This window comes from Cebidichthys violaceus, unplaced genomic scaffold, assembly GCF_023349555.1.
Source record: "Cebidichthys violaceus isolate CVI_PGR_0920_01 unplaced genomic scaffold, fCebVio1.0.p SCAF_1, whole genome shotgun sequence".
Taxonomy (NCBI): domain Eukaryota; kingdom Metazoa; phylum Chordata; class Actinopteri; order Perciformes; family Stichaeidae; genus Cebidichthys; species Cebidichthys violaceus.
The window spans coordinates 3,201,357-3,215,037 of NW_027176262.1; the positions used below are offsets into that span (position 1 = coordinate 3,201,357).

Sequence of the window (13,681 nt, forward strand, 5' to 3'; positions counted from 1 at the left end):
GTTTTACTAATTATGACGTCCCATTTTATTCACAACTGCAGTGATGAAGCTGTTTTGAATTCACTACTGCTCTGGTTCACAGTTTCTCCGACCGGCTCGCTCTCGCAGCCGAGGCTCATGGGTACTGTAGTATTTAGACCTGTGCTTGGCACCCAAGCCAGGAACAAAACATGACTCCTCAGAAAGAAGAAAACACAAACAAGTGTATCGTTAAGGCAATCATTTAAAGTAAAAATCTAGGGATTCCAATCATTTCTCTACAAAATATATTCATACACCCCCAAAATACCCCGGCATATGTAATGCCGTACACGTGCAGAGGATCCAGCCCCACGAGAAACCCTGAAGGCCTTCAGTGGCCCGACTTTATTCACTTCACTTTGTCCACAGAGCTGCCTGTCTGCAGCTCAGTCCACGGCCTGAAGGTGAGCCTCACCCCGTCTCTTCCATACGCGAGCTGCCTTTGCGTTGAATGTATAAGAACACATTAATAATTCAGCTTTAAAACGCACTCGGGTCATTTCTACTAGAACACACATTCTTTTCTTGTCCTGTAAAAAAAAAAACCTTACATAAGCAGTCCTCCCTGCTCAGCATCGGTACATCAGGCTTCAGGCTGTGTGAGGCCACGGTTTGCTGCGTTGGCTCCGGACCCTCCAGTGGACACTCCGGCTCACCGGTCCAAACTTTTCAAATCCTTTGCACACCGTCTGCTATTAAGTTCAAATATCACACGGTTGGTCGAGCTTTGTCGTGGCAAATAACATCACCTCAAGCTTTGGCTTCTGTCTGAAGAACTACTCTAGTTCTGTTTCAGCTGAGTTGGGCTTCATTATTCATCTACTGCTGTCCTCAGACTTCTTGTGCTTGTGTGATTGACACCGGCTGCCGTCGTCTTCAGCAACAATGTCAAGAACGCGGCAGCATGCTTCCATCTCCCTACCGGCTCGGGAACATAAAATAATGTGAAACAAATAATTAAAAGGAGCGGTAAAATGAGTGGGTATTCATAGTGACGCTGCAGTCTGCACACTGGGGTTCTTTGAAGGATCAACGTTTTATTCTAAAGTCTGTTTCTTGTTTGTGAGTCGACAGTGAAGGTGACAGTGCCCGGGGGGCTTCGGGGGGGCTCCCCCCCCCCCCCCCCCCCCCCCCGCTCTGCTCTCTGTGCTGGAAAATAGAAAAAGTTCTGTGAATATTCTTACTCTTTTATGTTGAGTCGGTGTTGTTGTTGCCGCCGGTTTATTCGAGCAGTAGGCCTCTTGGGCCGGGAGTTTTTAGTAACGCTACAGGATCCTAAAAAATCCTGCTAATCCCTAATTTGCTCACGGCTGAAATCATAAATGAGATCATTAATAATAACACTGCTGCGTGTCGTGACAAAAAGTGTGAAACGCAAAGAGCATGAAGCTGAGGTGAGCCTGTAAAACTACCTGAATCTACTACTAATGTTAAAGGGATGGTATGTGTTTGTGCAGTGCAGTCGATATCCACTAGATGGAGCCAGTCTATTGATCATGGACTGTGGCTCCAGTAGAGAGACAGTTAATGTTGTGTTCTACTGTCTGGGAACGACTAGAAGCACTTATAGGCTACATAATACATGCAAATACATGGATTTACTAAGAAAAAATACTGTGTATATGTGAAGGAAATATTTGTTATCATTTATTTTATTTTATTTATTTTATTTATTTTATTTATTTTATTTATTGTATTTTATAAATGGACGATGTACAGTTTAAATCATAAATGTCACCATTTGACGCACGTACCAGATTATAGCTTTAAGATAATTTGCATCTGTAGTCCCTTGAGCTCAAGGTTCATCTTTATTGTCATTATAGAGGATTTTCACAATACCCCCCCAAACCCTACACACACAGAAACTGTACAAACTATATTCAGATAATCAAATTTAATTAGAGTTAAAGAAAATAGAACAAAGTGTTAAAAAGTAGCATTTTGAAGAGCAATGCGTAGGATTTAGTGGCATCTAGTGGTGAGCGTGTTTGGTATGTCCTTTCTGGGCTACTGTAGAAACATGGCACGGTTGGAGGTGTGTGTGGAAATCCACGCAGTCACACGTGAACAGGTAGTACAGCAGAGGGCGGAGCACGCAGCCCAGAGGAGCTCCAGTGTGGAGAGTCAGGGTGGAGGATGTGGTGGTGTCTATCTGCACAGCCGGGAGTCTGGAAGCTGCAGGATCCAATCACAAAGGGTGGTGAGAGCTGAACTATAGTCAATGGACAGCATTGTGAAATACTGTTTGTCTTCTTCTGGTCCAGGTGGGACGTGCGTAGAAAGTGTTTCGATCATCAGGGACGGATGGAGACGTTACCCAAGCATTGCTGTGTTTTTTTCTTGTTGTAGTCTGTGATGGTTCTTAGTCAAGACCACATGTTTCTAGTGTTGTCTAAAAAACACTACCGTCTGTCTCAGCTGGAAACGGCAGCAGTCTAACTACTGATTGTGTGTCTGTAATGTGGGTTTTTGTGTGTGTGTCTCCGTCCTCCAGAAAACACTGGAGGAGCAGCTGGAGAACCGCAGGGAGGCTCTTCAGAGGCAGCCGGCTCCGAGACGTGATCGAGTGAGAGAACACCAGTAGAACAAAGTATTGTTTTGATACTTTGATTATTGTTTCAGTATGTATAGTGTGTCATGACAAATGTCAGGAAAAAAGTCATAGTGTAGCATGATGTGAAAATATCATAGTATATATTGCCAGGAAAAGAATGTAGTATGTCATAAAATAATGAGTGTAATATGTCATAGTATAATCAAAAGTACCATAAAAAAGTCATATATATTATATTAAGAAATCACAGTACTGTATGTCAAATTAAGTCTTAACAAATACCATAGTATAGTATGTCATAATTATGTTGTCTGCCATTAATAAAAATGTAGTCAGTCGTAAACAAATTATAAAGAATCTCACTGTATACCTTGTCATAAAATTAATTAAAAAGTCAGTATATTGTCATATTTATTATTTTTGTTTAGTTTTTTACATATTTCTTCCATGTTTGTAATGAATAAATAGGAATACAATGAAATTAAATGGTTTTCACTGTCCACTCATATTCATAAAGACGAGTCCCACCAGTATTTGGCTGTATGAAAGTAATTGTTAAATCTGTGCAGGATAGGAATTTGTTTTCATGAAGGGACGAATGATGCATAACTTTTGATGTGGTGCGGCATTACCTTCTCTCCTTTAGAGGATGGTCCAGTGTATCCTATGCTAAAGGAGGTCACAAAGTAAACTATGACTTTTTTTTTTTTGACAAAAACCATACTATGAAATTGTAGTAATTTTTTTCAACATACTATACTGTAACTTATTTCGGACATTTTTCGACATACGATACTAGGCCTTCATTTGACATATTGCACTATAACTTGTAATTTTTTATTTTTTCAATGCTATGATTTTTTATGACTTTTCTTTGGCATACAATAGTAAGACTTTTTTTTATCATACTATAAGATGGCATTTTCGGCATACCATAACATGGATTTTTTCGACATACAATAATATTACTTTTTTTCGACATTTTTACGGGATACTATGTTATGACTTTTTCCAACAACAATACTTTTTATGCTTTTGGAATTCTCTTTTTACGACATACTACTAAATACTATACTTGACTTCTTCAACATACTATACTATGTGTTGTTTATGACTTTTATGACTTTTTATTTTACTTGTTTTCAAGATACTTTACTATGTTTTTTTTCTGACAAATTATACAATGACTCTTTTATGACTTTTTTCGACATATTATATATTGACATTTTTTGGTCATAATGTATTATGACTTTTTTTTGAAAAGCTTTAATTTTGAAATGCTACATCAGAATTTCCTGGTTCTCTCTGAGTGGCACCTTGAGGTGGTCTGCTATCAACCTGAGGTGAAATGATTTCGTAACTATGCACCATTTCCTCTACAAATCCCATCTGAAATTAGACAAATTGTCTCATGAATGTGATTTGAAGTTAGCTCATGCATACAATTTTGAAGGGCTTTAATTTTGAAATGATACTATGACTTTTTGGGGATTTTATTTGTCATACAATACCATGACTTATTTCTTCATACAATGAAAGTGACTTTTTTCGACATAATATACGATGACTTTTTTTTGGACATACTTTAATATGACTTTTAAAACAACATACAATACTATGATTTTTTAAGACTTTTTTTTTGACATACCATAATGTCTTTTTTTATTATACCATACTAAGACTTTTTTTGACATACTATATTAAGACTTTCTTTCGACATACTATACTATGACTTTTTTTGTCATACTATACTATGACATTTTTTGACATACTATACTATGACATTTTTCAACATACTATACTATGACTTTTTTGACATACTATACTATGACATTTTTTGACATACTATACTATGACATTTTTCAACATACTATACTATGACTTTTTTTGGACATACTGTAATATGACTTTTAAAACGACATACAATACTATGATTTTTTAAGACTTTTTTTTTACATACCATAATGTATTTTTTCATCATACCATACTAAGACTTTTTTCGACATACTATATTAAGACTTTCTTTCGACATACTATACTATCACTTTTTTGTCATACTATACTATGACATTTTTTGACATGCTATACTATGACATTTTTCAACATACTATACTATGACTTTGTTGACATACTATACTATGACATTTTTTGACATACTATACTATGACATTTTTCGACATACTATACTATGACTTTTTTTTTGACATGCTATACTATGACATTTTTCGACATACTATACTATGACTTTTTTTGGACATACTGTAATATGACTTTTAAAACGACATACTATACTATGATTTTTTAAGACTTTTTTTTGACATACCATAATGTATTTTTTCATCATACCATACTAAGACTTTTTTCGACATACTATATTAAGACTTTCTTTCGACATACTATACTATGACATTTTTTGACATGCTTTACTATGACATTTTTCAACATACTATACTATGACTTTTTTTTTGACATACTATACTATGACATTTTTTGACATACTATACTATGACATTTTCCGACATACTATACTATGACTTTTTTACATACTATACTATGACTTTTTTCGACATACTATACAATGACTTTTCAACATACTATACTATGACTTTTTTTGACATACTATACTATGACATTTTTTGACATACTATACTATGACATTTTCCGACATACTATACTATGACTTTTTTACATACTATACTATGACTTTTTTCGACATACTATACAATGACTTTTCAACATACTATACTATGACATTTTTCGACATACTTTACTATGACTTTTTTTACATACTATACTATGACATTTTTCAACATACTATTTTGAATAGGATGACATTTTTTTGACGTACTATACTTTGGCTTTTTAAAACTTTTTTTGACATATACAATGACTTTTTTTTCGACAAAAGTAAGACTTTTTTTACATACTAAACTATTGCGGCTTTTTTCAATGATGAGCAAAGTGGGGGGCGACGGAGAATGTGAACCAAGGACTCTCTTTCACAAGAGCAACTGTGCTAACCACTGTACTATTTCTGTACATGTTTTTTTCTGTTGTTTTCAAAGCATATCTACTTCAAAGTCTGTAATGCTTTTTTCGACATACATTTTTTTGTCATACTAAACTATAATTTTTTATGAAATATTATACGATGACATTTAAAAAAAAATGTCAACATGCTATACTATTACTTTTTATTACTTTCTCCTGACATTATAAAATCTAATCTGAAGTTAGACAAATTGTAGCATGAATGTGATTTGAAGTTAGCTCATGCATGCAATTTTGAAAAGCTTTAATTTTGAAATGCTACATCAGAATTTCCTGGTTATCTGTGATTGGCACCTTGAGGTGGTCTGCTATCAACCTGAGGTGAAATTATTTCGTAACTATGCACCATTTCCTCTTATATCCCATCTGAAATTAGACAAATTGTCTCATGAATGTGATTTGAAGTTAGTTCATGCATGCAATTTTGAAAAGCTTTAATTTTGAAATGCTACATCAGAACGTCCTGGTTCTCTCTGAGTGGCACCTTGAGGTGGTCTGCTATCAACCTGAGGTGAAATGATTTCATAACTATGCACCATTTCCTCTAATACTATGACTTTTTTCAACATACTATACTATGACATTTTTCGACATACTATACTATGACATTTTTCGACATACTCTACTATGACTTTTTTTACATACTATACTATGACTCTTTTTTTAAACTTTTTTTCGACATACTATACTTTGACTTTTAGTAACTTTTTTTTGATATACTATGACTTTTTTTTGACAGAAGTAAGACACTAGTAAGTTTCTGACACTAATTTATTACTGTTTTGTGGCTTTTTCAATAATGTGCAAAGTGGGGGGCGACGGGAAATGTGAACCAAGGTCTCTCTTTCACAAGAGCAACTGTGCTAACCACTGTACTATTTCTGTACATGTTTTTGTTGTTGTTTTCAAAGCATATCTACTTCAAAGTCTTTAATACTTTTCTTGACATACATTTTTTTGTCATACTAAACTATGATTTTTTGTGAAATATTATACTATGAGTTTTTACAACTTTTTTTGACATGCTATACTCTTACTTTGTATTACTTTCTCCTGACATACAATACTATGACTTTTTTCAACATACTAAACATTTACTTTTTGGGATTTTTTTCGACATACATTAATACACTATGACTTTTTATGTCAATGACTTATTTATTGATAATATGAAATTTCATTTTTTTTTACAGACTTAAGACTTTAAGAAATGTTTTGACATACCATACTATTACTTTTTTCCAACTAAACTATTACTTTTTTATTTGGCTTTTTTTGATGATAAGCAGCAAAGTGGGGGAAACATACTATACTATGACTTTTTTTGACATACTATACTATGACATTTTTCGACATACTATACTATGACATTTTTCGACATACTATACTATGACATTTTTCAACATACTATACTATGACTTTTTTTGACATACTATACTCTGACATTTTTCGACATACTATACTGTGACATTTTTCGACATACTCTACTATGACTTTTTTGACATGCTATACTGACAGTTTTTGACATACTATACTATGACATTTTTCGACATACTCTACTATGACTTTTTTTTTACATACTATATTACGACATTTTTTTGACATACTATACTTTGACTTTTTAAAACTTTTTTTGACATATACAATGACTTTTTTTCGACAAAAGTAAGACATTGTTTGACATACTAAACTATTGCTGTTTTGTGGCTTTTTTCAATGATGAGCAAAGTGGGGGGCGACGGAGAATGTGAACCAAGGACTCTCTTTCACCAGAGCAACTGTGCTAACCACTGTACCATTTCTCTACATGATCTTTTCTGTTGTTTTCAAAGCATATCTACTTCAAAGTCTGTAATGCTTTTTTTGACATACATTTTTTTCGACATACTATACTTTGACTTTTTGTAACTTTTTTTTGATATACTATGTTTTTTTTTGACAAAAGTAAGACATTTTTTGGCACACTAATCTATTACTGTTTTGTGGCTTTTTCAATTATGAGCAAAGTGGGGGGCGACCGGGAATGTGAACCAAGGTCTCTCTTTCACAAGAGCAACTGTGCTAACCACTGTACTATTTCTGTACATGTTTTTGTTGTTGTTTTCAAAGCATATCTACTTCAAAGTCTTTAATATTTTTTTTGACATACATTTTTTCATCATACTAAACTATGATTTTTTGTGAAATATTATACTATGAGTTTTTACAACTTTTTTTGACATGCTATACTCTTACTTTGTATTACTTTCTCCTGACATACAATACTATGACTTTTTTCAACATACTAAACATTTACTTTTTGGGATTTTTTTTCGACATACATTAATACGCTATGACTTTTTATGTCAATGACTTATTTATTCATAATATGAAATTTCATTTTTTTTACAGACTTAAGACTTTAAGAAATGTTTTGACATACCATACTATGACTTTTTTCCAACTAAACTATTACTTTTTTATTTGGCTTTTTTTGATGATAAGCAGCAAAGTGGGGGAAACGGGGGGTTTGAACCAAGGTCCCTCTTTTTCAGTAGCAACTGTTCTAACCACTGTACCATTTCTCTCCTTGTTCTTTTGTTTATGAAGCATATCTACTTTGAAGTCTGTAATGCTTTTTTCGGCTCACTTTTTTGTCATTTTTGTGATTTGTTTTGACATATTATACTATGACTTTTTCGACATACTATAGTAAGAAATACTATACTATGGCATTTTCAGCATAGAATACTTTTCTATGCTTTTGGACATACTATTCAATGATTTCATTATGTGACTTCTTCGACATACTATAGTATAACTTTTTAATATTTTTTTCTAAATACTGTACTCAAACTTGTTCAACATAGTATACTATGTTTTTCTCTCTCCCACACACACACACACACACACCCACCATCACACAAATACAGGAGCCACAGCTAGATTCCAAAACAAGTTTTTATTGGCCAATTTACAGAAAGTGCTGTAGTGACCATTCCAAAGAAAAACAGACCAAAGAGTCCAGAGAAAAAAAGGCAAACTAAAATAAAAAAACTTTTACACATTTTACAAGGTTTCCATGTTAATTTCATCGTCCTCCTTTTCTAAAACAAACGTCAGGACAACATTAGGGCTCGGGCTGATGCAAAATCCACCAAAGGTTCGGGGGAAGGGGGGGGGGGTGCAAGGTGGGAGGTGACGTCACAAGAACAGGTGTCACAGTAGATGAGGAAAACTCTTAAACAACATATGAGATCTTTACATGAACATAGAGCTACAGAACACACAGACAGTAGGTTCTCCCAGCAGCTACACCCATAGGACAGCTGTCAGAGGCTCACTACGTTAGAGGAGTTTGTGACTTTAGCCAAACGTTGATGTATCTGTGGCAGACTTCAGCCATTACACATGTCACTACACTCTGTGTTGTTCGTGGATTCCTTGCTATCAAACGTTACAGACGGACTGGATTCAGGATGGCCACAGCCAGAGATTAATGCCCTTTCACTTCAAGGTGAAGAAACCTTCGACTGGGTTTTTCTAAATGATGTCAAATGTGAAGCTGCCGCCTGTTTCTCACTCCCACAATATTGTAATTCTGTTCAGCACCAACTGCTGCTAATAAAGAGGGGTTTAAGTACCACGACATCACCCTGCATGTCTTTCATTAATGCTGCATTTCATTCAAAGCTAGAAGTTGGAAAAGTTTCTTGCAGGTAAGATGTAAATGATCTGTATTCCGCAACATGGGACAGCTCATTTTGTGTCAGTGGTATTTTGCAGCATTAGCTAGCTACTTAAAATTTAGACTATTATCATGAAAATCACAAAACGTGTACTTTAGGACATTATGGACATAAAAGTGATACTCTGTCATTTAAAGTGCATGCTTTGGAGTTGTGTTTCTAGTCCAACATTCGCTCTCAATTTTAGCTCCGTCTTGATGGAAAAATATTCAGCTCTTTAGCTGCTAAATGTTCCACTTACTTCACCAGCTAAATGTGTCTGTCGGTTATGTGCTGCTCCGCTCAAAGTGGCTTTATCAGAGCTACTGGAATTAAGGTTGATGAGAGACTGAACCAAAACATTTAAGTGGCGAGTTATAAAAGCAAAAAGGAGGCGAAAGACATGAAAATGCTCTTTAGAGGTGAAGGAGAACTGCAGAGTTGGTGATAACTTCTCTGTGGGCTCATTTTACACTTGATCCGTTGTTAACATAAAAATATAAGCGGAGCTTTAATGTCCATTTACTATAACTATATATACTATATATTAGTTCTTATTAAACTGAATAATCAAAAATAAATATAGGCTGAATACATATACATATATTTAAATATTTGAGCCATACTATTAACTGTAATATTTCCTCTTATATTTTTGTTGTTAGTGTTTCAATTATATTATCATATTCTCTATTTTACTATATTACATCTTTGATATAAAGGAAAAAAACGAATATAATATAATAGAACAATCACACTGTTTGAATTATACTAACGTTATTGGTATTGGCCTCAGAAATCAGGCTCTAATTTATCTATTTTCATTTATTGACTTTCCTGATTGAAGTTCCAGTGTCGAGGGACAGTTCCATTGCACGTTTCCTTCTAGAAAGTTGTACTCTACATACCTGCAATGCAGCATTAATGACTGGTAGGACTGAGGTTGTGGTGTCAATAGTGCAACCCCCGCAACTGAGACTGTTGGACTCTCTCCTCTGTTGCATCTCTCTGATTGTGTGGTTTAGATATATAAGACCGTTGTCTCCTTCCATGAACGTCTTACCTGGTGCAGCGTTAACTGAGCCAGTCACTATGAAGGCAGTGGCACATCCGTCCTAACGAGCCAACCTCGCTTTCAGCTGGAATGATCTGAACACCGAGCAAGAAACAAACACAGAGGACTGAGGGGTCAGTTCAGTGAGGACTCCTGCAGGCTAAGGGTTCAGGGTACGTACGTACATACAGTAATGAGGAGGTGGCATGTGTGCTGTATACAGGTGGAGAGGACAGGAGAAAGTGGTGTTCTGGGAGTGGAATGGGGGGGAGGGGGGTGGGGTCACCTACTATACTCACTATTTACAGGAAAGGAGCGTATAAAAATGTACAAGGAGACTCCTCCGTTTTTCCCCAAAACCCGGACACCTCGGCTAGTTCACCATGACTACACACAGATAGTTTTTCTTTTTTTTTTTTTGGATTACCATTGAAAATATGCTATTTCTGAAAAATCACCTGGCTTTGCCACGTAGGCTAGAATAAAGACTGATCAATAACATGAAGTATACAAACCAAAAAATAGTCACTTTCTTTCCTTTTGCAACTCAGTTTTCTTAAATAAAGACTGTTTTTGCATTTTCATGGGACATCAGAAATCTCACTGTGGAACACGTGACACATCAAACTGAATGGTACGGTGCAGGGTTTAATTGACAAAAAAAAAAGAGATTCAGAGAACTTTATTTCACTAAAGATTGTAGTTGTGGTGGAGACTGCAATGGGAGAGAGATGCTTTGAGGAAAAACGGCTCTTAGGGGACGCCCTAAATTTGGCGAGCTGTCCCTTTAAAGACGGATGAAAGTTATATGATCGGCGAGCAGTTTTAGTGTCATGTTATTTTTTATTTTTTTATCAGCTGTATAAAACAGGAGGTTTTTCTGACAAGGCTAAGGTTAAATCATTGCATTATATTTCAGTGGCGTCTTCCAGTAGGGGGCGATATTACCTCATTTTTAGAGCATCAACATCACATAGTCTTTTTGTTTCAACCGTCTGATTTGAGGTTTCAGTATGGACGTGTTGCAGATTGTGTGCGAGTGTGAGTGACTGTGAATGTGTGTCTCAATAAGATATCGTTGTTTTGTCCCAGTTCTGTCCCTTCTTGCTCGGGCGTTGCATCCTGGGTAGCTGGACGTCCACGTCGTCTTCACTGTCGTCTGACTCAGCGCTGGTGATGTCATCCTCCTCCTCCTCGTCGTCGTCCTCCTCATCTTCTTCCTCCTCCTCCTCCTCCTCCTCCTCCTCGCTGGCCTCCTCCTCTGCAGCCTGAGGCTCCTTCAGGTTCTATTCAGAGAGTTTCAGAAACTAAATCATCAGACATGTTTCATGGCACCAAATCACCCATTTTGCCCTCCCTGACAGCATCCCCGCCTACCTCCATCGGGTTGACGGTGATCGTCAGAGCAGAGTCGTCCCAGCTCTCGTCTGCCTCTTTAGCCGTCTCTGCCAGCTTGACCTCCTGCTGGTGGGTCAGGTGGATGCGGTAGATGCCCAGCACCACCACCGTCACCAGAGCAGCGATACACATCACGATCACCACGGTGGCAGCGCTCGGCATGGCTGAGGGCGAGACAAGAGGAGAAGATGTAGTGTGGTCCAACTCAGAGACTCGTACTGTACATCCTGAATTGTAGTTCCTGAAAAACAGTGAGCTCAAAATTTCTGAACTCCACACCCCCACACACGTTTACCAGGCAGGATGTAGATGAATCATTTTCTTATCTCATGCTGTTGTAGCTGAGGCCTCTTCTCAACTGTTTTATGGTCCCTTGGATGGTAAAGGTCATTATTCTTTTCTTTCTCATGTTATTGTACGAGAGGCCTTTCTAAACTTCACCGAAGACGATTGCTTGTGATCTTTAATTATTGCGTCAGCTCATTGATTTTCTTCTACTGTAATGCCCTCTCTTTTGGGGCGATATTGACCCGTTTCCACTGTATTTCTATGCCTACACACTGATCGATGCCTCCTGTTTTAGCCATGCTAGCGGCGTAGCACCGGGGATGGCAATGTCAGCGCGCTCGTCTGTCCATCACTTTGGGCCAGACTGAAATATCTCAACAGCTATTGATTCATTGCCACGGGATGTTGTTGTGTCTTACTCGAGACAGATTGGAATAACTTCCCTCTGACTTTTCATGTAGCGCAGTCATCAGGTCCACACTTTGACACGGGGGTCATCCACCGATCACGTGACAGGCGGCTCTATCCGCCGGGCCTGCTGTCCACATGTCGAGGAGTCCTTGGGCAAGGTTGTGCCACCGCCATGAATGTAAAGTGAAGGATAAATATATGTGTATATATATATATATACACACACACACACATACACACACACACACACACACACACACACGTCGAAGTGTGTGTGTGGAAATGTGTATGTATCTGGCACTGTATTCTATCCTATTTTCATTTTCATGTCTGCCTTATCAAGAGATTAACAGAGACACAACATGAGACTAAAAGCATAAAATCTAGCGTTACATTTCAATAACAATCAAACATTTTCTAATGAAAATATGTTTTTTTTTTTTTGTCAAAACCAAGAGCCATTCAGCTCTTTGATCAGGCAAAAGCCAGGCATTTCCCATCATGCTCTGGGTCTTACAGTCGGTGGAGCGCAACTGCGGCGCCTGGTTCTAAAAACTGCGGCCGCCTCAATCTCTAGAGCAGAGGTCTTCAACAGGGGGTCCGCGACCCCTAGGTAGTCCGCGGAGGTACTACAGGGTGTCCGCGAAATTTTTGGTTGATTAGACAATTTTTTTCTTTTTTTTCACAAATTTAACATGAATCCAACGAATGGATAAATGGAGGCAGAAGATGTTGTCTCTATCACTGCTGTGCCAATCACGAGGCCGCATGTTACACGCTGGCTCTGTCAGGTTCCCCGTGATTGGTCGAGAGGTTATTCAGTCCCCAGCTGACTAAGATCCCAGACACAAGGACGCAACGCTGCAATATTATTTGAAAAGAAGATACCGTTGTAAAAAAAATAACGACATTTACTTCACCCACGAATCCTTGTGCAATCATTTTTGCAAGATATTCCTAGCTAAAACACTGCAGCTCCTATCAACAACAGCCAACTACTGAGGCCAGTATATTATTATTAAGTGTATGTATGGACATTGTAATGAGCGAAAATGGATCGTTTTGTTACTCAAACCAAAAAACATGAATCTGTCCATTATTTTAATAGTTCAGTATTGTATGCAAGATAAGAGGTATGTTTATGCATGGCACTAGGCACAGTTTAATATAAAACACAATTTTTTACAATATAGT

General features: G+C 36.9%; 1 protein-coding gene across 1 annotated transcript in view; it reads right to left on the reverse strand.

The window, feature by feature from the left end:
* Positions 1 to 8,551: 8,551 nt before the first annotated feature.
* The window catches only part of LOC137890344 (calsyntenin-2-like), a 92,205-nt gene continuing 87,075 nt past the window's right edge, over positions 8,552 to 13,681 (reverse strand). Inside the window, exons 16-17 of the mRNA XM_068734524.1 lie at positions 11,768 to 11,952; positions 8,552 to 11,676 (exon numbers count right to left, since the gene is read on the reverse strand). Coding sequence (XP_068590625.1) covers positions 11,455 to 11,676; positions 11,768 to 11,952 — 407 coding nt within the window. The 3' untranslated portion in view covers positions 8,552 to 11,454. The remainder of the gene's footprint in view (positions 11,677 to 11,767; positions 11,953 to 13,681) is intronic.